Source organism: Ambystoma mexicanum, chromosome 7p, assembly GCF_040938575.1.
Source record: "Ambystoma mexicanum isolate Mex_15411 chromosome 7p, UKY_AmexF1_1, whole genome shotgun sequence".
Taxonomy (NCBI): Eukaryota; Metazoa; Chordata; class Amphibia; order Caudata; family Ambystomatidae; genus Ambystoma; species Ambystoma mexicanum.
Window position 1 is genome coordinate 22,022,194 of NC_090939.1, and position 27,390 is coordinate 22,049,583.

A 27,390-nucleotide genomic window follows, 5' to 3' on the forward strand; every position below is an offset into this window, starting at 1 on the left:
TAAACTCCTCGGAAACATGGAAATCTTTAGAAGGGTAAATTTTCTGGACTCCGAGCGAAAAAGCTCTGTCCATTTTCTGGGTTTCATCTAATCGTTTTTCCTTGTCATATAACAATGCCTTTTCGGCATTCGTTTTATGACGTCGTGCATGTTTATCCCTACTTTTAAGCTGCTGTAATGCTTCCTTCTTCCAATTTTGTAACACATCAAAGGCTGCTGGCCTAGCCTTCTTTTTAAGCAAGATCGACTCTAAGTATTCAATACGGGGGATCTCAAAACTACCATTGATTGGCCACTGAAATTCGGAGGCATTTCTGGTCTGTCTGTGCCAAATGTCATTAAATACAATACTACCAATGCCATACTTACAGTACATAGTACACGCCGGCGACCCCTCCTGTGGTGCCGGACGGCTAAATTCCAAAGATTGTCGATCGCTGCGGAATAGAGCCCTAAAACAGCTAGACAATTTCCCAGGCATTTCTCAAAGAATTGGTGTTACCTGGTCCAATAATTGTGTCTGCAGATACAATACGCCAAATTCAAATTGTCAGGGTTAAATTAAGAGCCGGGTCACGACTACACCTGACCAAACCTAAGGAGGACCGTACGGTTTTCAAAGGACTTCAACTAACAAATTTTACCTGCGTTAAGTGGTTTCGGCAAATCTGCCCGCCTCGGATTTGGACCCTCGTCAAGATGCCGTGTCAGACCGCACGACTATCGCCCAAGGATCGGATCGTGCAGCGCTGCCGAGGTATCGCGTCTCGATCGGTCGGGCCCGCAGAATCACACCGTCCGATCCCGATTCGATAGTCTGCGTCAACCTTCAATGATCCGGCATCAATCTTGAGGGTCCCTATTCGGGCGCCAACTGTGGAAACAGAGAAATTGACATGAGGCCGGGAAGCCCAAATGGAAACACACCAACACAGGTTACAAAGGACCATATAAAGTGCTTTATTTCAAAGTTACAAAGTTACCAAGTTATCAAAGTCAATTGACATGCGAATAGCTATTCGGCCCTCTGACTAACACACGAACCTTCAACGTTAGGTTCGCACTGAAAGTGGGAGAGACCGATCATCGGGATGCTTGGGTTTTTATACATTTAGTACTGTATTGGCCAGCCCTCTCACAAGTTAACCATTTCTGGAACCATGGCTAGGGTTCGTAGCCAGGTCGAACATGCAATCTCCATATATTAGATCGGTTCCGCTGATACAGTTACATATTTACACCTAGGTTAAACAGAGGACAGGGTCTTAGTTCATGACCCTAACAAGTAGCCTGCGGACATATTATTCATTCACGTGTGCGGAGGTCACCATGGCCGAAGTCTTACTCGCAATGTCATTCGGCCTCCATTTTGTGATTCGGGGTGACTTCCACACTGCAAGAATACCTAAAATGGCGGCTAGATCCAAGATGGCGGCTTACACAATACATTAAGGTCAAGACCTTGCCGCGGAACCTATGTACATAGTGTTCTTTAGACAACTTGGCGTAGGCCAACATACATTTAAACAATGCGATTGGGGTCACAATATTATATCGATTTCCACAAGGGAACCATGGCAGCGGGGGAGGAGGGGAACAGGACTGGCTGAAAGATTCTGCATGGAACAGGGAAACATGGCAGCGGAGGGAGGAGGGGAACAGGACTGGCTGAAAGATTCTGCATGGAACAGGGAAACATGGCAGCGGGAGGGAGGAGGGGAACAGGACTGGCTGAAAGATTCTGCATGACACAGGGAACCATGGCAGCGGGAGGGAGGAGGGGAACAGGACTGGCTGAAAGATTCTGCATGACACAGGGAACCGTGGCAGCGGGAGGGAGGAGGGGAACAGGACTGGCTGAAAGATTCTGCATGACAGAGGGAACCGTGGCAGCGGGGGGAGGAGGGGAACAGGACTGGCAGAAAGATTCTGCATGGAACAGGGAAACGCGGCAGCGGGAGGGAGGAGGGGAACAGGACTGGCTGAAAGATTCTGCATGGAACAGGGAAACGCGGCAGCGGGAGGGGAACAGGACTGGCTGAAAGATTCTGCATGGAACAGGGAAACATGGCAGCGGGAGGGAGCAGGGGAACAGGACTGGCTGAAAGATTCTGCATGGAACAGGGAAACATGGCAGCGGGAGGGAGGAGGGGAACAGGACTGGCAGAAAGATTCTGTATGGAACAGGGAAACATGGCAGCGGGAGGGAGGAGGGGAACAGGACTGGCTGAAAGATTCTGCATGGAACAGGGAAACATGGCAGCTGGGGGGAGGAGGGGAACAGGACTGGCTGAAAGATTCTGCATGGAACAGGGAAACATGGCAGCGGGAGGGAGCAGGGGAACAGGACTGGCGGAAAGATTCTGCATGGAACAGGGAAACGTGGCAGCGGGGGGAGGAGGGGATCAGGACTGGCGGAAAGATTCCGCATGGAACAGGGAAACATGGCAGCTGGGGGGAGGAGGGGAACAGGACTGGCTGAAAGATTCCGCATGGAACAGGGAACAATGGCAGCGGGAGGGAGGAGGGGAACAGGACTGGCAGAAAGATTCTGCATGACACAGGGAAACGTGGCAGCTGGGGGGAGCAGGGGATCAGGACTGGCTGAGGGAATCCACAGCACTTGCATGTTCCGAATGCTTCAAGACCTTTTCTGAACTTTTTTGTTTATATTTCTTTCTCCCTTTAAACGCCCGCGCTTGTCTCGATTTGAAACACAAATCTGCTGTACAAATAACCAATAAATAAATGAAATGAACCCAGTAAAGCCTTGGTGAGAATGTCTGCTGGTGGTTAAAGCTCTGCTGCTTTGGGGCAGGGGTGGGGTGCATGCATGACTGGCGTGGGTAGCAGCATGGCTCTCGTGCGCCACTGCACGGCACTGCACTGCACTGCATGCTACTACACAGCACACATGCACGCATCAGGCATGGGAACTGCTGGCAGCAGCTGTCGCCTGTGGCGCCGCCTCCCCGTATCCTGGCAACGGCGGGAGGGCGGCGGCGCATGCGCGCGGGCAGGCCCAGCGGCCGCCATTTCGGAGCGCAGCATCCGTGCATCGGGAGGAGGGGGTGCCAGAAGGGAAACTGGTTATTACTAGTAACTGGGGAAGTGACATTGTGTTTTTGGAGAAATATAGTTGTACATCTCAGAAAATGAATAATAAATACGGTTACTTATATATGTTCTGCAACTTTTTATTGAGTCATTATTGTACACCATAGTTAAGAGCCAGTATTCAGACATTTGCACTCGATGTGAATCGACTCTAGCAACGCACTCGTGCAGCGTGGTTAGCGGAGGGCGCGACAGGCGACTCGTGTAAAATGGCGGCGGCCTGCCTGCCTGACTGCCTGACCTCCGGAAGATGGCCTCGGAGCCGCGACCCGGAAGTCCCGGCGACTGCCCCGGAAGAGCTCCCGCCGGCGCTGCTCCATGTGTGCTTGACGCGGGCGCTCCTGCTGCTGCTGCACCAACATGAAGTTCAACTACCGGGTGGGTGCAGCCCTAGGGGCGCAGGAGACATGACAACAGAACTAGAGGGCCCTGTTCCAGGTCTAGTAAAGATTCTAAAACCTCCTCTGCAGGCTGCTGCAATTATCTCAAATGCATTATTGCCAATGCTTCCCTTTTCATAGCGCCTCTGCCTTGATGTGCGCGCTTCTAACCACTGGCACCCCCAGAGCGAGCCTTGCACCCCCCCTGCGTGCCAGAGCGAGCCTTGCACCCCCCCTGCGTGCCAGAGCGAGCCTTGCACCCCCCCTGCGTGCCAGAGCGAGCCTTGCACCCCCCCTGCGTGCCAGAGCGAGCCTTGCACCCCCCCTGCGTGCCAGAGCGAGCCTTGCACCCCCCCTGCGTGCCAGAGCGAGCCTTGCACCCCCCCTGCGTGCCAGAGCGAGCCTTGCACCCCCCCTGCGTGCCAGAGCGAGCCTTGCACCCCCCCTGCGTGACAGAGCGAGCCTTGCACCCCCCTGCGTGACAGAGCGAGCCTTGCACCCCCCTGCGTGACAGAGCGAGCCTTGCACCCCCCTGCGTGCCAGAGCGAGCCTTGCACCCCCCTGCGTGCCAGAGCGAGCCTTGCACCCCCCTGCCTGCCAGAGCGAGCCTTGCACCCCCCTGCCTGCCAGAGCGAGCCTTGCACCCCCCTGCCTGCCAGAGCGAGCCTTGCACCCCCCTGCGTGCCAGAGCGAGCCTTGCACCCCCCTGCGTGCCAGAGCGAGCCTTGCACCCCCCTGCGTGCCAGAGCGAGCCTTGCACCCCCCTGCGTGCCAGAGCGAGCCTTGCACCCCCCTGCGTGCCAGAGCGAGCCTTGCACCCCCCCCTGCGTGCCAGAGCGAGCCTTGCACCCCCCTGCGTGCCAGAGCGAGCCTTGCACCCCCCTGCGTGCCAGAGCGAGCCTTGCACCCCCCTGCGTGCCAGAGCGAGCCTTGCACCCCCCCTGCGTGCCAGAGCGAGCCTTGCACCCCCCCTGCGTGCCAGAGCGAGCCTTGCACCCCCCCTGCGTGCCAGAGCGAGCCCTGCACCCCCCCTGCGTGCCAGAGCGAGCCCTGCACCCCCCCTGCGTGCCAGAGCGAGCCCTGCACCCCCCCTGCGTGCCAGAGCGAGCCCTGCACCCCCCCTGCGTGCCAGAGCGAGCCCTGCACCCCCCCTGCGTGCCAGAGCGAGCCCTGCACCCCCCCTGCGTGCCAGAGCGAGCCCTGCACCCCCCCTGCGTGCCAGAGCGAGCCCTGCACCCCCCCTGCGTGCCAGAGCGAGCCCTGCACCCCCCCTGCGTGCCAGAGCGAGCCCTGCACCCCCCCTGCGTGCCAGAGCGAGCCCTGCACCCCCCCTGCGTGCCAGAGCGAGCCCTGCACCCCCCCTGCGTGCCAGAGCGAGCCCTGCACCCCCCCTGCGTGCCAGAGCGAGCCCTGCACCCCCCCTGCGTGCCAGAGCGAGCCCTGCACCCCCCCTGCGTGCCAGAGCGAGCCCTGCACCCCCCCTGCGTGCCAGAGCGAGCCCTGCACCCCCCCTGCGTGCCAGAGCGAGCCCTGCACCCCCCCTGCGTGCCAGAGCGAGCCCTGCACCCCCCCTGCGTGCCAGAGCGAGCCCTGCACCCCCCCTGCGTGCCAGAGCGAGCCCTGCACCCCCCCTGCGTGCCAGAGCGAGCCCTGCACCCCCCCTGCGTGCCAGAGCGAGCCCTGCACCCCCCCTGCGTGCCAGAGCGAGCCCTGCACCCCCCCTGCGTGCCAGAGCGAGCCTTGCACCCCCCCTGCGTGCCAGAGCGAGCCTTGCACCCCCCCCTGCGTGCCAGAGCGAGCCTTGCACCCCCCCCTGCGTGCCAGAGCGAGCCTTGCACCCCCCCTGCGTGCCAGAGCGAGCCTTGCACCCCCCCTGCGTGCCAGAGCGAGCCTTGCACCCCCCCCTGCGTGCCAGAGCGAGCCTTGCACACCCCCCCCTGCGTGCCAGAGCGAGCCTTGCACACCCCCCCTGCGTGCCAGAGCGAGCCTTGCACACCCCCCCCTGCGTGCCAGAGCGAGCCTTGCACCCCCCCCGCGTGCCAGAGCGAGCCTTGCACCCCCCCCCGCGTGCCAGAGCGAGCCTTGCACCCCCCCGCGTGCCAGAGCGAGCCTTGCACCCCCCCCGCGTGCCAGAGCGAGCCTTGCTCCCCCCCCCGCGTGCCAGAGCGAGCCCTGCACCCCCCCGCGTGCCAGAGCGAGCCCTGCACCCCCCCGCGTGCCAGAGCGAGCCCTGCACCCCCTCCGTGCCAGAGCGAGCCTTGCTCCCCCCCTGCATGACAGAGCGAGCCTTGTACCCCCGTGCCAGAGCGAGCCTTGCACCCCTCCAACGAGCCTTGCATGCCAGAGCGAGCCTTGCACCCCCCCGTGCCAGAGCGAGCCTTGCACCCCCCCGTGCCAGAGCGAGCCTTGCACCCCCCCGTGCCAGAGCGAGCCTTGCACCCCCGTGCCAGAGCGAGCCTTGCACCCCCTCCGTGCCAGAGCGAGCCCTGCACCCCCTCCGCGTGCCAGAGCGAGCCCTGCACCCCCTCCGCGTGCCAGAGCGAGCCCTGCACCCCCTCCGCGTGCCAGAGCGAGCCCTGCACCCCCTCCGCGTGCCAGAGCGAGCCCTGCACCCCCTCCGCGTGCCAGAGCGAGCCCTGCACCCCCTCCGCGTGCCAGAGCGAGCCCTGCACCCCCTCCGCGTGCCAGAGCGAGCCCTGCACCCCCTCCGCGTGCCAGAGCGAGCCCTGCACCCCCTCCGCGTGCCAGAGCGAGCCTTGCACCCCCCCGCGTGCCAGAGCGAGCCTTGCACCCCCCCTCCGTGCCAGAGCGAGCCTTGCACCCCCCTCCGTGCCAGAGCGAGCCTTGCACCCCCCCTGCATGCCAGAGCGAGCCTTGCACACCCCCCCTCCATGCCAGAGCGAGCCCCCAGCTTTCCACAGCACCCGACGCTGCTTTCTTTTCAGGAAATGCACGTGTCGTGCCTGGTGCCAGGGCTGTTCAAAGTAACTCAGCAGCAAAGTTAAAATCATTTCCCCTTTTAAGATGTTTCTGGTTGCAGGAATGTTGCTCATGTCAGCAGCAATAGCAGGGGCCCCCTCTCGGCGTGATATGCAGGACCCCAGACCTCCTAGCACTAGCTTTATACATTTCAATAATTATGAAAGTTTAATAGCCAATTTCACTAATAAGCCCACGCTAACATCGACAGGGTTCCAAATTACCAGGAGTTGGGAGCCTGTTTAGCTTCTGGTTATAGCCAAGGGGAGCCTGGTTAGCTTGAAACAAACAGCCACCAGGAGCTACTTTTGACTTCCCAGGGAAGCAGTGATACAACTGTGTAGGTTTGGGAATGTATATAAAGGACAATAAAGAACACACTTAAAGGACATTTGGAGCATATTGGATATGATAGGTTATTTACAACGCACTTAATACCCAGAGGTTTCTATATGAACAGGACAAAAAGAAAGTTTGCATTTTAAAATCTGCTGCACATTCTGTACTCGATCCCGGTTCCCGAGCGGCTCCTGCCTAAATGGGTAAACACGATACACAGGTGCTGCCTTTTGCTCCTGGTCGTCAAGTCCCAATTTCGCAGAAAAATTCTAATTGCAATTTTTTTTACAAGGCAAAAAAATAGATCAATACAAATAGAAACTTTGGTAAAATAAATGACATTTTGCTTCTCGTTCTGTCTGCATACAAGGATATGTATTTCTAGACTTTAAGCTATTTCTAGGCACCCTAATATTACTTGAGCTTGGACTTGCACCAACATTTTACTGAGTGGACATAATTAGAAGAAAGTTAGATAAAACCTCCTCAAGTCTCTGCAATATATTTCCCAAAGCATGTTTGAATTCCTTTTGGGCTGCATATAGAACAACTTCACCATTGGCCTCAAGCCCAGGAACCACATCTCTCCGGCCCGGAAATCCCTCCACTGGCTCCCGATGGCTGCAAGGATCAAGTTTAAGGACCTCTGCATCATCCACAAGGCTTTCTGGGACCCTCAATGCCTTCAACTCTCTCTTCCTAAGTACCTTCCACCTAGAGCCCTTCGTTCATGTACTTTTAACTCTTTATGGGTGAGTTGCTTCTCCAAGCAGAAAATGGGTGGTAGATCTCTCTTTCTGCAGGTACCTCCCTCTGGAATGGCTTCCCTGCCTCTCTCCACCTTGAGCCAAATCTCCTTAAGTTCTGGAAGCTCCTCAAGACCTCCCTTTTCTCCTTTTCTATCTTGCTCCCCTGCTAACCTTTCCTTGCTCCGTCTGCTGACCAGTCCCCCTGCACTTGCTGCCTGGCCCAACTTGCACTGCCGCCTGCTAACCTTGAACTACTGAATTGGGATTGCCCCCTGTAGTCCCAGCCTTCATTGCACTTAACTCAGGGCCCTGCTGCTCTGGGTGCACCCTGTACCACCTCCTTGCACATCTTGTTGTGTACTTGCACAATCTCAATAACACGTTCCCTTGTGACCCCCTCCCTTCTCGCAAACAGGTGTTGCCTGTTTTACTTGATTCTTCTACCCTGCTCCCCCCCATTCCAGCCTACTTCTGCAGGAGTCTGTCCTGATATTAGTCATTCCGAGTCATACTGACCACAGACAATTAGACCGGTCCCCTTAGCTCCTCCCCTGGTATCCATTGTAAGGATGTGGAAGGAGGAGACAGCACTATGGAGGTATGTTTCTGGCTATAGACCGTTATTTGCATTAAAATAAAGGAGAAAACCCTGTCTGACCCTAGTTCTAAGAGGGGGTTCCCTGCCTCAAATAATACTAAGGCGTGTATCAGGATGTCGGTGTAAAGCAAAGAGTCCACCGTCCTGTGTCAAAAACTTAGTTCCAACCCTTATACTATACACGCAACTAAAGAAAAGGGTAGGGTTTCTTAATTCAGAAGAATCCTTTCTTTCTTCGTGATGATAGCTGAAAGTTCACTTGTGAATGATTCAAAATGAAATGTTCTTCTTAAGGGATACAAATCAAAAGTCTCAAAAGAGGTTTCTTGGATTGAGGTTCCAATAAGGCACATAGAACAATGAGTCTCGTTTTCTTCAATGTCAAGAGAAGGATCTCTGCCTCCTGATTCCTTTACCATGTCCAGAAACACCTGGCGATATGTCTCCCTTCTCTTGGTCTTTTCCACAAGGCTCACTGTGTTCACAGCCTACCTGGTTCACTACCCTGCCAGGCACTGTGACTATAACAACGGTTTTGTGCGTAGTTCGTTGTTGGGTGTGCATCCGATTCCTTCTTGGCTTCTCCTGATTCTGAACAGTTTGTACCCGGTTCACTATCCAGCCTGGTTTTCTTGTTGTTGTCCCTGACCCCTGTGGTATTGGCTTCTCTTGCTTGGTTCCCAAACCCCTTTGGTTCTTGCTTTTGGGTTCTGTACCTCTTTTGCTTTGTACCCATTTCACTATCCTTCCAGGTATTCTTGTTGTTGTGTCCTAGACCCCTGTGGTATTGGCTTCTCTCTTTTGGGTCCCAGGCCCCTTTTGGTTCTTGCTCTCACATCATAGACCCCTTTGGCTTCTTGTTCTCTTGCTCTGGGCTGCCCTGGTCTTCCACACCCTCTGGGACCATTGCAAAAGATTTAGGACTACAGGTGTTTGGCAGTAAACCCACTTGGTAGCAGTCTGCACCACACAGATTCACTTGGTAGCTGTGGCTGAGCAGTCAGACTTCCCTCAAGAAGAGTTAGGCAGTATGCAAAGTATACACAATAGGTCAAGAGAACACAGTAGAACAATTAAACACTGACCAGGGCTTGGTGTAAAAGAGATATAATTATTTATTTAAAAACCACATCTAGAAAAACACACAGGCACTAATAGTAAGCAATCCAAAAACACGGTCACTAAAAGATATACACTCCCTTAAAAGAATATTAGACAAGTCTTAAGTAAAGCCCTACTTATTTTCAGACAGCGGTGAGCGCTTAACGTAGATGGCACTCTAATAGTTCGTTTTAAAAAGGGAGAGAAAAGCAGAGAATAAATTGAAACAGATCCCAACACTTTTTCACGAACACAACAAGAGAGGAAGGCAAAGTAACACCGTGAGTTTAGAGTCAGTAGGCCGGATCCGCTTTAAGAGGATCAAAACGAAATGTGTCCAAGGTCACACGGTTGCAGTGCACAAAAGTCTTGAAAGGGTTCAAAAAGAGTTGGACCAAAGAAAGAGACCAGTTAGAGGGTCAAGGCGGCCAGCCCAGTCCAGATGGTTAAGGGATTATTATTACCTTGTAGCAATCTTTAGAAAGGGAGGCCTGGCGGACACGGTACCTTAAAGTGGTGAGAATACTCCAGCGGGGGCAGTTGTTCCTGGCAGCGGATGCAAGTCGGTGCTTCGTCCGGGGGAAGAGAAGATCTCGTCGGGGAGGAAGACAGGAGTCCGTTTCACTGCCAGGGAAGAAACCAGCCGCTGAGTTTCTCAGGTAAAAGGAGCGGTCCGTTGATTCGCGGTCCAGTGGTAAGTGTCTATCCGGTTGCTGGGGTGCTTGGCACGGGCAATTCGACCACAAGCCGGTCTGGGGTGCGAAGAGAAGAAGGTAAACTGGTTGTGCCCACCAGTCAGGGGAAGAAGCCTCTCCAGCCGGGAGATCTTCTCTGTCGTCGGGAAGTGGTATGTCGGTTCCGCAGGGCTCCACCGGTGGTGTCGTCGTGGTAGGTCGGCTCAGCTTCTCCCTCGTCGGATTCTCAGGTCCTGTGGCGACTTCTGAAGTTCCAGTCCCCAAAGCCCTGCTTTTTTGCAGCATACCCCCATTCACTCAGCCTAGCTGTCCGGCTCACCACTTGGGCCAATCACACAAGAGGGCGATTTGAGTTACCAAAGTAACTCAGTCCAGGGTGCCTAAACCCCCTCCCACACCCCCTGTGGTACCCAGACAGAGTGGCACCACTTTTGGAGGCTTCTGTGGAGAGGCCCGCCAAAAAGTGGAACAAAGGGCTCGACTTGGGTTGGAGTCACAGAAGAGAACACAAACACCATTTTAGAATCGAGTCCTGGCAAAAAATACCAACCGGCGAATTAATATTAAATAAATAAACCGGCGGTATGTTTGAGGCTATGAGAATTAAATAATTAAAGTTGGTAGCCTCGAACAATGGGAAAATCCCATAGGGATATATTCGCGGTCGAATATAAAAAGTAGTATCCACTGCCACCAGCCAAAACTCGATCAGGGGGGACGGAGACGTGCCCCCTCGACTAACAGACCCCGGGGCAATCGAATTGCCCTGACCAGTACGTCCACAATATGATGGTTTGTACCGGTTTCTGTTAATAATTTGGGTCTAGTAAAGCCAATGGTGACTTTACATGCCCTGGGAGACAGTAGTCAGTCCCAGGGTATGGAGTCTATGATGGGGTGTCACTATGACACCCCAGTGTCACTGCACGGAGGGTGCTGTGTAACACACATAGTAAAAACACATGAGACCCTATGGGGTAAAGGACCCCATAGCCCATAAAACACATAAACAGTGAAAGGAACCCCATAAATCATGTCCAAGAGTGGGAGAAAAAGAGTCTCACTCTTGGCAGGAGAAAAAAAAACTCCAGAAAGCCAGCAAAGCTGCTGGGGGACTCACTAGGTTAGGAAATTCAGCCTAAAGAGAGAATTCTCCCTAACAGATTACCACAAAGAAAATGGCTCAGGGGGACACTCCCTATTGGATGTGGGTCCTCGACCCGTGTCCCACTGAAGTAGTCTCTCAGGGTTCCCAGCAAGCCTCCAGTTTCCCAACCCTCCTGGTTGCTCAATGGTCTCTGTCGACTGCTTCTAGGTCCCACCCCCCCCCCCCGTTCAGAGACGTCCTACTGCGTTTGAGTTCTGCTGCGGCTTTCTGGTTTCGGGCATTTTATCCCAGGCTGACCATGCTCTCCAGCTTTCTCGATCAGCTGGCGATTCGTCGATTTGTTGCTTGCAAACACGCGCCAACCACGGGTGAGCTCTCTGGAGTGCGTCTGTTGAGGGGCAAGTGTCCTGTCCATAGTTGCTTCGCTTGGCTACTGACCGCTGGCTCCGCAGCTTCTGGTTCCTCCAAGGAGGATCTCTCACAGAATTTTATTTTCCCTCTTCATTGCCACTCATGTCTTGGACAATAGGAATTCCACAAAGAAGAACGCTCAGTATGGTTCAGAGGTGTCTCTATGCTTCTGCACCTCCTTCTCGTTTCAGTACTGATCTTGAGGACTCCTACTGAGTCTGTTGGATTCTTGTCCCAGTACTCCCTACCTTACTGGTTTTAAGGAAATAGATATGATGGGTAAGACAGGAAGGCTGGTTAGGGTTAGGTGGACTATGGGGATACCATGTTCTCCTCGTATTGTCACTACTTCCACAGGGGGCTTCTCTCCCCACGAGATCCACACGCTGAGTACCACCTCCGGGGGGACTATCGGGTAGTGGTCTCACCTCCATGGCCTCATGGAAAGTGACAACATCCGGAGATTCGTCGCACCATCTTCTATCGTTTTTATTCAACATCAGGTATTTGGAGTCCTCAAGTTTTTCTCTTTTACAAACTGAACGTTTTTTTGTCTATTTTTGCACGTTTTGGTGGTCTAATTCTTCAGGTTCGATTCCTTCACTCCTCGCCTACAGCAGTAAATTTCCGAGCCATCACATTCCCTTTGGAGATTCCATCTTCTGCCAGAGGCCTTCAGAACTCTGTGGAGGTGAGACATGTGAAGGAAGAGCCTGTTCATGCCCTGCTCCACATGTAAAATGAAGAACGTTTACATCAAGGTCCTTCCCAAACAGTGTTTTTACTGTCTTTAACCAGACCATGACTTGGCCAATTGGACCATATGCCAGTCTTTTTCATCTAAGATCCACAAGGACCTGCACGGGAGGTTAGTGGCATGGTTGGAATGTGGTTGAAGAGAGGGCCGGTGCCTCTGCCAGGCACAGCAGACCCCTAGAGCGCACTCACTCTTCAGAGGTTGAGGTCCCTCGAAGAATCTTCCCAGGGGAAGAAAGCAAAAAAGGGACATGGACAACACGCTTGGGCTGCAACCTCATCAACTATGTCATTGACATCATTGTCTACGCCTATGGTCACCTCGTTGATCAATTCAGCGCCTAAATCAGTCGTTGACAGTTTCATCGTCCAGATACTCATCCGCGAAATGACGCTAGTCCACGACTACAATTCCTTCGTCCACGCCATCATCGTCGACATTATAACAATGCACTCAATTCACCTATACACCTAAACTTATGGTAAATCCACAGGAATAGAAGCCCTCACTTTATCAGCCCAACCCTAAGTTGAATGGGGCCTTGGCCCAAAAGTTCAGTTTCTTTAGGAGAGGGGACAAAGTTAGGAAATGCAAGACTCCAGAAGACTTCTCAGGACTTTTGCAGTTAACTAAAGTACTTTTGCTATCTTTTAGAACAGCTTTTAAATATTTTATAAGCAAGAGAATGGAATAAATGAAAGTTCTTCACAACCTATCAGGATGTAGTAGACTGGGCACCAGTAAGTATTGTGACTACTCGCTGCCCTTATGCCGATTTCCCCAAAGGTCTTGGCTGGTTGAATTGGGGGTTGGGGGTAGTCGCTGGAGGTAGGTTTTCTTGCCGTTGGATCCAGTAGAAGAGGCCCAGGATCTGTGGGTGCAAGGAAGTTACTGGTCGGGTCCAGCAGCTGAGCACAAACCCTTCCTGTGAAGAAATCCAGCAAGCACAGATGCAGGACTCTTCAGAACACTTTACCAGACGGGTGAAGGCCGGTTCCAGTGGCAGTCACCACACACAGACGACAGCCGACGTCTCACCAGCAAGAACAAAGGATGCCCTCCAGAACAGGATCCCTGGATGCAGGGACGCTGAAACTTGGCAGGAAGGCGACTTGTAGGACTAACTGGCGACCACCGAAGTTCCAGGTGAAAATGCGGTACAGTGCCGCTTCTGGCACGGTAGCTCAAAACTGAGCTGGTCAGTCCACCGGGTGGTCCAGTAACACTTCTGAAAGGCTGCAGGATTGTTAGAAGGCATCAAGACTGGTTGGTCCCACCAGTCCAAAGGGTCAAAGCCCCAGCAAGGGTCTCTTGGGATCGAGTAGTCCAGGAGGGCTTCGATGGGACAGCAGCAAGAATAGTTGCCAGGCCTGTTTGGGATTCGTCCACGGGTCTTTGTCGTTTGCACATCTACACAGGATGCTTAGCGTCTAAGCTGCTGGAATGGCTGCAGGACTCCTCTTATTCTAAATACAGGTGAGTGATCAAACTCAGCCCTCCAGTAGCAAGATCTGCACCACTCGTGCTCACCAGCAGTGGTCCAATCGGGGACCACTGCGGGTCTGACTCACGAATGCACACTAGATATTCTGGCACCAGGATATACACCAGTATATGGATTGCGACCAGACAGTCCCAGCCCACTTCCTGGGTCCAAAGACACATGGTATGCACAAGACAGCGAAAACAGCAGCTTTCCTAGCAAATGCAAGACCATAAAAGGGAATTCCTGACCCGAGAAGTCAGGAAGAAGGCCAAAGAACAAGTGAAAAATCTCCTGGCACCGACATTTTGGGACACTAGCCACTATTAATCGCGGTAAACGTGAATGTGCAAACTAAACATGTAGCAGAAATGGTAAAAAGGCGTCTCCTGCCGCCAGCTTGTCTTCAGGCACATTAAAAAGTAAGCACAGATCCCTTTGGTAACAGTCTAGGGTGATGCAAAAGCATCTCCATTGCACTGCATTGAAAGATGCTGTGTGCAGTAGGAAAAAGTTACCCAAACAGGTGACATGTCAAGAAGCAAAAGGGAAACCTAGATTCCCAGTACTGACAGTCTGAAGGACTATTCGGTTTCCCCATAATAAATGAGCAAAAAGGCCAGACATGTGAAGTATGGGTAGTGTTCGGTCTAGGGTCCTAGTCCCTGGCTGATGAATCCTATAACTGGACCCGCAAAAGAAGGCCTTTTTACTCTTGAGTTGTTTCGCTGTTCCTGAGATCTGAAACTGATGCTGTGAGTGCTTACCTTTTGGGCACTAGGTTGGTGGGCTCTTCTTAAAACTTAGCCTCTCTGTTCCCCCTGGAATGTGGTTCTGGTTCTGCAGGTTCCCGTCTACCGTTGTTTGCTACTGCTTTTCTTCTCTTCGTTCTGGAGCTTCTTGGTCTCGCACCTATAATGCAACTCTTTCAGCAGGTCTCCTCTGGGGTCTATGCACCTGTGGGGTGGAGGAGAATTGCCTAGCTGGGTAGGGCTCTGGTAACCAGGACTAATGTCTGGCAGAGAGACTCACAGGACCCCCCTTGTTATTTACATATTTTAAGTAACTTTGGGTCTCACCCTAAGTTACTAGGGGAATCCAGACGTGGACCCCTTGCTCACTATTCTTAGAGAGGCACAGATCCACCCTACTGATGAGGTCCAACCAGACCGAAACACGTGTCTGGGGTTTCTGTTGGTACTCTTGTTCAGAGGAGAATTGCCTAGCATTTCGGTGCTGGACTGCCTCATGGCAGGACAAAGACTGATGTGTTTTTGGAAATGTCACCTCTGTGAAAGATAGTGAGCTAAAGACTCTGGATGATGCTCTCGTAACCAGGACTAATGTCTGGCAGAGGGACTCCCAGGACCCTCCCCCCCCGCCCATGTTATTTGGATTGAAATAGAACCAGATCAGTATAACCTTTGTGGTATTGGATCTTAATTTCCAACCTAAATAGGTCAACCCACTCCTGATTGCTAACTCGTATTCATCAGTTCAAGTAAAACCATGTTTCGCCCTTGTGTTCTTACAAAATCTTGTTATGTTTGTCTTTGCGGTGTTTATTTTTAAATTGTTCATATTAGATTACTATGAAACAGCATTAATTAAACTTTGAAGGCCAATCTGCACATGATCCAAAAGAAGGAAGTCCTCTGTGCAGGAAAGCCTATGTATTATTCCATGACCTATGACAAATGCAACCTCTCCCAGATCTGATACATGTAAATTGAGCAGGCAGGGGGCTAATGCACCTCCCTGTCCAAGTCCCTCATAGGTTTTCACGTGATCAGACATGGCACCCGGCTTGTTCAATCGAATACTCAATTTTCTCTCAAGTGAATATGAATTAAGATGCTTAATAGGCTTGACTGTAGGCCCCAATGTTCCAGTTTTTGCCATAAATTAACTCTATTTACCATGTCAAAAGATACACGTCAATAGACGCTACATGAATTGGCTGCTCTTAGCAGATAGCAGCAATTTTTGTCAAATAATTAAAAAAAAAAGCCATTTACTCAGGTATTAGTCCCTTTCTAATTCTGTCTGATTTCTAGTTAAACGCCCTGTCTCATTCGCCCAACTTTGCAATTCTCTCAGCACAACGGTTTGCTATCCACATCAAGTGGCGCAATCAGCCTGTAGTCCCTACTGCCCAGTGGATATATTGGGACAATGTAAACTTTCCAAGTTTCAGGAATTCTCTGTTTTTCTAACATGTCATTAAATAATACAAATAATAGAACAGCCCACATGCCCGGCACGCTTTTAAATCCGATATTACTAAGACCATTCAGTCAAGGTGCTTTGGAGGATGATGATTTTACAATTAAGGTTCGAATGATTTCTATATCATTAATTTTCCATTCTCCACTTGTTAGAATTTGGTGGCTTCCGCTATCAGAGGAGCTATACAGATCTGTATAATGCTTCTCCCAAGTGCCTGCCGCTAGAGAATTGTTTTGAGCAAGATTCTGGGATGACTAAGCCCTCTAACTAAAGACCAGAAATTGCTGGAGATTCTCTTATTTTTTATTACGGCCCCAAGCATAGCTTCACTGTCTCTCTGCGATGTGACTTGAGATAATTATAATTTTTTCCTCATTTGTTGCTGTTGCTGTTTTTTCTCTTCACATAATGCTATTTTATTTAGTTTGAGCAATTGTTTCCTTAGTAGCAACCATGGGATCACACTTCTGTCTATTTACTTTTGTTCCTTGGTTTCTAACCGCAAAAACATTTGATTGTTCTATGATGAAATTGGAGAAATGGGAACCTGCAAGGTTTGTGTCTTTTCCACCACGGTTGTATCTTTATATTATAAAATGTCATTATTTGGCAGTGAAATCTTTTTACTTTATTCATATGCCATGTTAAAATATTTTTCTTTGCATTAATAGTAAGGTTACCTAATATCCGAAGTCTGCGGACTATACAATCCGTTTTTAAAACTGACCAACAGCATATTATGATCACTGAGGTTCGTGGTTAGTATTATAAATCCACTGCGCTGCAAAGCAACTCACTAAAACATAGTCGATGCAAGCTGATGTATGGTCGCCATACCATGTCATATAAATGCCATATCAATCATATATCATGTGTCAGTTCTATCCAAACGCCTTAATATTTCCATTTAACATATTCACTCCACAAACGTTTACCACTTGTTTCCAAATTGCCATTTTTGTATTCATCTTCCCATGAGACTTAATGTGTGATTCTTCACGCGACTCATACATTGAATTGAAATTCTTTGCCATAATGACCTTTAGCTTCTTCCTCAACCAGAAGCTTCTCAAACACTATGGATAGATTCCCGGAGAAACATTCAATAGCGGTGTGAGACAGATTCCAGTATACGTCAACAGTCAACTACACTTTCATATTGTCGCATGACAATCTCATCATCCATAACGTTTATACATTTCCCAAATATACTGGATTGGATGGCTATAAGAAGATCAGCCTTTGGTCTACCCCCTTCTTCTCTACTAGCCAACTGTTGGGAACCATCTAATAAGACTTTAGAGAGAAACACCTACTCCTGAAGTAGAAGGATTGTATGTTGGCTTAATTTGCCCCACAGGTCATTACTATGCAATAAATGAAAAGGGCCCCTCGTGTTCCTAGACAGACGAGTCAGCCTGTCTATACATCTTTACTCTAGAGGGGCCGCATCTGCAATGTGCATATCAATGATTCTCTGATGATAAAATATTAGGCCGCCAGCTCCAATCGACCCTTAAGGTCATAATCTTTGCCTGTGTGTCTACCTGGTACATTGGAGCATCTAATATGAATATTCCCTGCCTCAACTAAAGTAAACTAAGGGAAGTGTCAGAATCTCCATGCAAATAATAAAAGTCCTCCTTCCTTTGTCAAAACGGAACTTCTACCCCTTGCATACAACATCAAGTCTTTAAATGAAGTAAAGCCCTGTCTCCACAGGAGAATGCCTCCCGTTCTCCTGATTTAGCCACTTTATTTAATGTCTCTTCAATTCCTGTAGCTCTCTTTGGGCCTCCTTGAGAGCTTCTTTAAAACGTGTATATTTCTGTTTCCCCTGAGGACGGTATCCTTTGAGGTTTCTCTTGGCTTTGTTAGCAGTTTACCACCTTCTAGGATGAGGGAGATCACTTTTCCAGCACCACACACAGTTATCTTCCTCAGTAGCTTTGTGACTATCATGCGATGGGAAAATACTCCTCTGATGACCCTTACAGGCCTCTTCCTGGCCCTCGCACAGTTTACAGCCAGAAGCTGAGACCCTGTTCCTTCTCCCACACTCCCGCCGGTCTGCCCATGATGGCTGTTACCTTCAGGGGCTTTGCTGCATGTAACCGGCTCTTCTGGGGGTCAGTGGCCGTCTCGTTCCTGCTTCTCCAGGCCTCCGGTTACTTTGCTGGTTCCACAACGGCTCTGCGGAAAAGGGCTCCCTGCAGCGTTGGCACTTTTGATGGACTGCGTGGTCCATCTCCTTCTGAAGGTTGTGCCAATGCCTCGCCTATATCTAGCGGGGCTGAAGGACTCTCTTAGCTGAATGCCATCGTCCTCTGCGCATCCTTCTCTTCGCTTCTCGTGTGGGCTTTGAAACTCCCAGGTTCTTAGAGGCAGGAAGACATTACGCCCTTCGTCTGTTTCTACTTCATAGGACTAACTCCACCCCAGCATAACGCTCACACCTATGGTCAATGACTCCTTGGCACTCTATGCCTCCTGTGAGCCACCTTGTGTCAGTACCTGAGTATAGAGTACTCTTCATGCTTCCTTTGCTCTTCTTCGTCTTAGTGTATGTTACATAGGGCACAGTCAGTGTATGGCATTAATACATGGCTCTCTTCTCAAGAGTGGGAATAGAGAGTGTGGCGGTGTCAGGGATTTTCGGGTGGTGGTAGGGTTGGCTCGGTTGCTTCCCATGTGGACGTCCTTATCCACAGGAGGCGAGTCCCTCCCTGTGAGGTCCTCCCGCATGTTACCACCCCTAGGGGGACTTTTGGGTAGCAGCCTCACCTCCCTAGCCTTATAGGAAAGGGCTCCCACTGGGGAGAACTGACGAGACCTAATGAATTGTCACACCTCCCACCCCCTACTGCAATAAAACTGAGAGACAACATAACCCATCTGTCTCAATGCCTGACTCTCGGTTAATATCATATGAAATGTAATGGCAGAATGCATCGTGCTAACCACCATGTCCATTCTCTGAACGCCTATAAAATACACCAATTCTATATCTCTAGATGAAATTAGATGTAGCTTTGGGATCGCATGAAGTAGCGCCAATACATTTGATCGATTTGGCAAAATTGATCTATCATTCCTAAACATAAACTCTATTGACAAGTCGATTAGTGTTCGTTGTCTTCCGCTTGACACGTTGCTGTTTTCCTCCATTGTATTTTTTTTTTTAAATTTGTTTATTGGTTTAATAACATGAGGTAAACAAGAAAGAAAACGAATTTCATTGGCGATTGGTCAAGCATATCAAGGAAATACCCAAAGCCCCTCACCCCCCCGCCAGACCACGGTTAGTTCACTGTTCCTCTCTAGTCCGTGCCCGCGTCCGGGCAACTCTTTCCACTCCGCTCCGTATTATCCGCCTCAGGGTGGAGCAAGGGCACCGTCAGGGCCACCAAACGGTGTAGTTCCTCGCTGGAATCTAGTCTTTGCACATGGATAGCCGTTTCCCACTCCACGGTTTCAGCTAAGATCCACTTCGTAAGGTCTCCCCACCATAGGGGCATATGTGGACCTCTGGGGCTTTTCCACCCCATGGCAATACGTCTTTTGGCTGTTATGTATATAAGGTCAGTGAGCTTGGTTAGGGGTTTGTTCTTCCTGTTTCACCTATATCTGCCTAGGATACAGGCCGTAGGCTCGTCCACCTCAACTTCGATGTCTGCGCTGGCCACTCTGTCCTTCACTTGTGACCAGAACTCCCTCATTACTGGGCATCCCCAGAACATGTGAGTCATTCCTGCTCTGGGTTCACTGCATTTGGGGCATAATTGGGTTCCAGCACCTGTGAATCTTGATATGGCTTCAGGTGTGAGGTACGCTCTATTGGTGATGTACAGCTGGATGAGCTGCAAGCGGGCGTTCCGGGAAACTTTGTTATGGTAGTGGGTTATGTCACCCCAATCTTTGTCTTCAAAAACAAGGCCCAGTTCAGATTCCCACTTACTCCTGCATTTAAGGTCTCCCCTGGTCGTACCCCACAACAGGGCCTCGTAGATTCGTGAGGTTTCATGGCCCCCCTCAGCGGAGTTCAGTATCGTTTCGATGCATTCATTTTCCTCAGTCAGGTCGGCAGCGACTGGCCATCTCTTGTACAAGGCCTGTACGACCACCCTGTGCCACAGGAACTGTCTTGCCGGGAGGCCCGTGGCCTCAGAGTTCCGAGAAAGTTAGGATTTCCTGTTCTTGAATCAAGTCCCCAAAGGTGGCCACCCAGAGAGGCTCCCATTGTGTGCGTGTTTCAAGTTGCCCCCAAAAGTGATTAACCATAAGTGCAGCAATGGGGATCTGTGGGGAGAATGGTTCGTCCGACCCAACCAGCTTGCAGGCCCTTTTCCAAAGCCGGGTCCCGAGCTTGGCGAGGTAAGGGCAGTGTCTCGTAGCACCCTCCCCGGACCACAGTATGTCTCTTAGTAACAACCGGGGGAAAGCCGGTTGGAGGAGGCGAGTGTCCGTCATGCTCTCATCGGCCATCCATTGCGTGACATGTCTCAGCTGGCTGGCAAGGAAGTACAGCTCAAAGTTGGGGATCTTAAATCCGCCCCTTTCGTGTAGTCTTTGGAGAGTCTCCAACGCCACCCTATGCCTACCTCCCTGCCAGAGGAAGCCCCTACAGAGTTTGTTGCGATCTTTGAAGAATGAGGGGGGGATGTTGAAGGGGACGTTAGTGAAGTTATGTAGTAGGTGGGGAAGGGCGACCATTTTAAGGAGACCAGCCGTTCCGGCCATCGAGAGCGGGAGCCGACCCCAGAATTCCATGGATTTCGTGAGAGAGTCTTTGGCCCTCACGGTATTAAGGATGTGTTCTGTGCTGGGGTTGCAGTGTATGGTTATCCCCAAGTATTTGAAAGAAGTTGCCTTCCATTCAAGATCTAGAAGGGGGAGGGATCTGTATTCATCAGTGTAAAGTGCTGCAAGGGGTAAAGGCAAGATTTGCTCCTATTAATCTGGATCCCGGTGAGCTTGTGGAAGCAATCCAGGGTTTCCAGGATGTAGGGTAGGAGGTGCTCAGGGTCTTGAACGTACAAAAGGGTGTCGTCAGCGTACATAGAGATGAGGTGGGTCACCCCATCTATCTTAATGCCTTCCTCCCCATATTCCTGTCTCAGGTAGGCCGCCACTGGTTCCGCGGCAAGAATGTATAACATGGGGGACAGAGGGCACCCCTGGCGGGTGCCCCTGTGTAGGGACCATTTAGCGGAATAGGTTTTGTTGGTGCGTACTCTCGCAGTGGGGTTAGCATAAACTAGCTGGGTCCACTTTAGGAATACAGGGCCTATTCCCATTTTGGCCATGGTGGCATACAACCAGTCCCACCTCACGGAATCAAAAGCTTTGGTGGCATCTAGTGACGCCACTGCGGCCTTCCCTCAGTGCTATAAATGACATGATGTAACCTGCGCAGGTTCTCGGTGATGGTGCGCCCCAGGACGTATCCAGTTTGGTCTTGCTGGATCAACAGAGGGATAACTCTGCGCAGTCTATTCGCAAGCAGGGCAGTAAGGATCTTGCAGTCTACATTAAGCATAGAGAGGGGCCTGTATGAACCACAATCTGCCCCGTCCCTCCCCGGTTTAAGTAAGGGTATAATCACGGCCTTACTCATGGAGTCCGGGAGGGTACCACACTCAAAGGCCTCATTAAAGACCTGGGCCAATATTGGGGCGAGTTTTCCTCATAGGTCTTGTAAAATTCCCCCGGGAGCCCATCCAAACCCGGGGTTTTCCCAGCTGGTAGCGGTCTAATTATCACCTTGACCTCGTCGGGGGTGACGGGCTCGTCAAGGGTCTCAGCCAATTGCGAGTCTAATTTAGGTAGGTCAATGACGTCAAGGGCGTCTTCGATCCTGGTGTCAGAGGGGGGCGGGGCTTCGGAGTACAGGCTACGGTAGAAGTCGGTAAAGACCGAATTGATTTCTTGTTGGGTATGCACGGCGGTGCCGTCAGGTGCGAGTATGTGGCAGATGGGTGGCCTGGGGGGGTCTCCCTTTTATAGAGCCAAGCTAAGAGTTTCCACGGCTTGTCTCCCAGAGCATGGATTCTCTCTGTGTGCTTGGCGTAACTCAGTTTACCTAGGGATTCCCAATGAGCTAGGCAGGTTTGTCTAAATTCGGCCATTTTTTGTAATTGGTCAGGGGATGGGTCAGCCCTGCCTTCGAGCATACTCGGGTCCCTCTCTGCGTGCTCAAGCGAGGATGTAATGGATCTCTGAGCTCCCCCAACTGCTGCAATCATCTTGCCCCTCATGGCCACCTTGTATGCTTCCCAAGTTGTGCTCAAGTATCTAACGCTATGCAAGTTATTTTGCCAATATTCCTCAGTACTGTCTTTTATGCGTTCCTTGAATACAGAGTCAAGTAGGGCCTCAGCCCCCAGCCTCCATGTGGGTATAGGGGGTTTAGGCGGGAACACCTCCCATGTTACCAGTAAGGGAGAGTGATCAGACAGCACCCTAGGCAGGTAGAGTGCATCAACAAATATGGACTGTTGTGTTAGCCTGAGAAAAATGGAGTCCAGCCTGGTGTGTACGGCGTGAGGTGGGGAGTAGAAGGAATACTCACATTGCTCAGGGTGCTGGACCCTCCATAGGTCACTGAGTTGCAACTGTTGGATTAGTTTGGAAAGTATTTTGGCTGGAGGGGAGGGTCGATCGTGTTTGTTATCTGATCTGTCTAGTAGAGGGTCAAGGGTACAGTTGTGGTCACCCCCCCATATCATAATTCTGTCCACATACGGGCTGAGTCACGTATAAAGGGAATGGAAGAAGGCAGTCGCATCATGGTTGGGTGCGTAAGTGCTGACCAGGCATACCTCTTTGCCCTCGACGGAGCCGCACACCACCACCATCCTACCTTCGTTGTCTGTTTTAGTGCAAGTGAGTTTGAAAGGAACAGTGGGGGCAATCCAAATCAGAACCCCTCTGGCGTAGGAGGAGTAAGCCGAACCTATTAGGGTACCAGGCCAGGTTTTGGCCAGGGCTTCCAGTTTCTTGGCAGTTAAGTGAGTTTCTTGCAGCATGGTGATTCCGACCTTGCATCTTTTCAGGTAGGTTTGGACACGCCGTTGTTTAACGAAGCTGTTCAGGCCTCTGACGTTCCAAATAACGACCCTTATTGTGTCAGCCATAGGTGTAGTGTGGTTTATTGTATGTAACAGGTGGAGCTCGAGGTCTTGATGGTGCTGCGTTGCATGTGAATTGTTCCAGTGGTCTCGATATGTCCCAGTGTATGTCCCCAACTTGTGCAAAAACTCCCCTATTCCCACCATCCCCCCCCCTTAACTGTGAAATCCCCAAACATAGAACTGGCCCAGCGAGGTTACCCTCGTTATGACTGTCCCGTTTCTGCTCCGTCGGACCGTGCATTGGTCTCCAGGTGCCCTATGGGCGGGTATATATACCCAAAAGGAAGAAACAATCAGGGGGTGGAGTGAACTTGGACTCCGGGTCTCCGCAAGGAGGATCCATTCAGCTGTGTAGAGGTTCAAACAAAAGTATAGTTCCCACCAGGCTGACAGGAGGATCGTTATCTCGGTCTTCGCTTCCTTTCCTCAATATCAGGGATCTGTAAACCGTCCATCCAGTCCCTGGCCTGAGCCAGAGTGTCGAACAAGTGCGCCTTATTGTTATGCAGCACTTTAAGCCTAGAAGGATACACGAGCATATAACGCAGCCAGGTGGCTTTCAATCTGGCCTTCGTGTGTATGAACTGTGCTCTGTTCATTTGGACCTGAAAGGTGTAATCGGGGGTATATGGCGATTTTAGCAGAGTCCTGTTGGATTTGGCCCCCAGCTCGGGAAAAGGCCAGAATAACTTCACAATCCCTGTAGTTGAGAACTTTTGCTATCACCCGCCTGGGTGGGGCCTCCGGCGGTAGTTTCTTAGCCAGGGATCTGTGGGCCCTCTCGATGGTGAAGCCCTGGGAGAGTTTGCCAGCTCCCACCTCGTGTAGCAGGAGGTTCTCTATGTAGTTAGTGGGGTCGGAGCCTTCGGAACACTCTGGCAGCCCGAGGAGACGTATATTGTTCCGGCGAGCCCTCCCTTCCGCCTCCTCGGCTCTGTCCTCCAAGTTCTTCACCCTTTGCTGAAGCTCATTGGCGTCTCGAAGGAGGTGAGTTTTGGATTCAGTGTTTTCCCGGACTTGTGTTTCAAGCGCCTCGGTCCTGCCAGCCAGGGAACAGACATCTTGACGCAGGAGGCCCAGGTCTGTGGCAGCGGCGTCGATTTTGTTTTCCATTGTTGCCTGGAAAAGCTTGATGGCTTTGAGTATCTGGGTGTTACTAGGCTCTGTAGCCGCAACTGTCGTGGGGTTAGATTGAGCGTCCGAGGCTGCCTTGTTGTGCCCTCGGAATTTGGGGATTCGCAGGCTGCGAAGGTGTCCATCGTGGTCTGGTGCTGCTGCTTGGGCTGCAGGGCCGACGGGGCAAAAATATGAAGCTGCGGGGCGGCAGGCCAATTTCGCGAAGCCAAGAGTGTCTCAGTTCCAGCGGGCGTGCTGTGCGCCGGACGCCCCCCCTGTTGTCGGCTGTGGAGTGGTGGGGGCCCTAAGAGTGGGTCTCATAGTCCGCCAGAGCGTCAATCTGCAGGCAGGGGCCAGGTGTTTTCGCCCACACCTCCCCCCGATGAAGGTTCATGCAGGCGGGGGAAAAAAGACAGCCGGGGTCTCAACGCCTCGGGGAGGCAAGCCCAAGTTCTTGCTTTACTACCAGCGGCGAAGTCAGGCACATGGGGGGGTAGAGTAATGCGCGGCCACGGGCCCCACGCACCCAGCCGCAAATGTGGATGTCCGGGCTGGTCCTCCGCCGCGCCCGCCTACCTCTGCGGCACCGGTCGGCCACTGCTCACGCCGGGGGCCCTCGCGACTATCCAGGGCACACCTCAGCCCAGTCGCGCGCCGCGGGCAGGGCGCAGTCCGGCAGGGGCGTCAGGGTCGGTCCTCTCAATCGATGAGTGCAGCTGTTCAGCTCCCTCCTCCAGGCCCGGCACAAGTCGGCAGCCCAGGATCTTCTTCCCCCACCGGCGGGCAGCGTCGTCAGTGGTGATAGTGCGCTCCGGCCTTTCAAGGGATCAGGGCGCGGGAGCTGCCATTTTGAATCCGCTCACCGACACTTTTCGCACGCCGGGTAGAGGTGTTAGCCGTCTCTTCTCAGCCTGGGAGACGGTACGAAAATTGCTGAAGAGGTTCTGCGGCGAATGGGGCAACTGTAGGGTTCCGGAGCACTTTAAAGTCACTTAAAACAGCTTATCATGGCACATCAGCACGGAGCTCTCAGGAGACACGTCCGCTCTACATGGCGGTTAGCCACGCCCCTCACCCCACCGTTTTCCTCCATTGTAATGTCTCTCATTGCCAGAGAAGGGAAATATTTCATATATTACAGTTATCCTCTATATCCTCACAATTGGTTTGAGTTTGGGTGGGTGGACATGACGGCCAGTGCATTTGCTGCGTTTGCCCCTAACTCATCTCTTGAACCTCTATCACATTGTGTGCCAGTTTGAGCCGTCGGGCTCTCTTCCAGATTTATTATCTCAGCTCTTTTCCCCAAATTCTCCCTTTGTGCAGTAGCTTTGTTTGTGATTGTTCACCACTTCCTTTCCTTGTGGATGCTCGCCTGCCTGCTGATCTCTCGAAGCGTTGCTCTAGGAATAGACCGTCCCGTATGTAGAGGCCACTTGCTGCACCGTGGCTGGCTGTCCTATGCCAAATTCTGCTCTTAGGCCAGAAATCACATATTCACTCACATAGCAAATCAAACAGCACTCTGCACCCAGCACATACAACTGCTAAATGTAAGTTTACAGAACTAGCCATCTCTTCCAAAAATGGCCATTTGTCTTGTAATCTGGGGCCCAAAAAGTAACCCTGCCCACTATCTGTTAATTGCCAATAAAACAGGCGACAGAGGATGGACTATGCGAAGTGTTAGGCAAACCCAGCCTTTATTTGAAGTACACAAAACGCAGAGGGAAAACATGAACCACAGGCATGCCCTCACTCATGTTTCTCCAGTGTTTCACTACTTGAAAATTACTTTTGAGGCACTAACTTGTCATTGATGATATCATGATGACAAACAAGTTACAAAAACCTATCTCTAACATTCGTTGGTTTACAACCCTAGGCTACATATATTTGCTATAGGTGCACAGTCACGATTTGATGGTCCCTATCGACTGGCTCCGACCAGGGCCACCCTACATTAGGTTGGCACTAGACTGGGGTAAGTGTGGGCCCTCATTGGTTGGCATAGGATGTGGCCAACCTTCCACTGACCAGGTGTGAGGACATATTGAATTTTAATATGGGGATGGAGAGATCGGTGTACTACTATAATTGCAATTGAAGTGCAGCTCTTTCTTATCCCTTCATTATCCCCGTGCCATGCCTGCACAGGTCCAAGGGTGCCCTCTGTGAGGCACCCCCCTCTCTGTGTAGTACAGCAGGTGCGATATCGCAGTCTTGCCACATATATTTTGTTCAGATTTTAGCTACTGCAGAATTTCTCATTGCGTCGGCTGGCCGGTTTGTCTTCCTTTGCACATTCGTGCATCTGCACATGAAAAGCTGTCTGCCCTGTCTGGAACAGCTGTGCTCTGCTGCTCTCATCTCCAGGGCTCCCTTTCTACTGCAGCCTTCACATTCCATTCGGATGAGAGTTTGTGCAGCTTGCCACTTCAGAGCTTTTATCTGTCTCGTGACCCACTTCAGCTCTGAGTCCTAACTGGATTTCAAGAGCCGGCCCTGCTTTTCATGTGCAATGTTTAATGACCGGCAATGGCTGTCATGTTTATTTTTCATGCTGACACATTTTGACTGTTTCATTCACTGAGACCTGATGCATTTTCTACTATATGTTGATTTTTCTGTAAGTGTATTCTGCATCTGGCCCTGCATTTTAAATCTTACCCTTATCTGTGTAGTGAGTCCCTTTCTTTTGTATGCAGGAACATAGTTCCTACATTGATGTAGGCACAGTGTGCTCTATTATCTAATTTTAGTTTCTACACTAAGCTCATTTTAAACTATTTCTTTGTGGCAGTTGACATGCATTGCCTGTTTAAATGCAAGTCATAGATTCTGCTTTAGCGTATGTGTTCTCTTCACTTTTATATTTCTGGAATGGAGTAAGGTTGTCTCAGCTTGTATCGTTTTCGCCTGCTCAGTACTGGTGAGTTGGTACTTGAGTGTTTATCTGAGGTCTTAATATAAATTCTCAATCAAGCTAATGTACTTCCCCTGTTTGTAATGTACCAAACCTCTATTGAATGCGCATGTAATGTAATGTAATGTTTAACATGTAAATGTTTACCATACGTGCATGTACTGTCTAACATGAATTTGCAGAGCTCTCAACTGCAATCAGTTGCTCATGGTTGTCACCCAACCTGTTAGTGTAGTGTGCCTGTATTAGTTGGCTGATTCCCAAGCCGC

The 27,390-nt window shown here is 51.2% G+C and overlaps 1 protein-coding gene across 3 annotated transcripts in view; it reads left to right on the plus strand.

The window, feature by feature from the left end:
* The first annotated feature begins 3,403 nt into the window (after positions 1 to 3,403).
* PWP2 (PWP2 small subunit processome component) overlaps positions 3,404 to 27,390 on the plus strand; it is a 306,748-nt gene continuing 282,761 nt past the window's right edge. For 2 of the 3 annotated variants that reach the window (XR_011283393.1, XM_069635678.1), the window contains exon 1: positions 3,404 to 3,495. Coding sequence is in view for 1 of the 3 variants with exons in the window: in XM_069635678.1 (XP_069491779.1) it covers positions 3,478 to 3,495 (18 nt within the window). In the remaining 2 variants the exon portion in view is untranslated. Of the gene's footprint in view, positions 3,556 to 27,390 lie in introns of all 3 variants that reach the window. The other variant, XM_069635679.1, reaches the window with a different exon arrangement.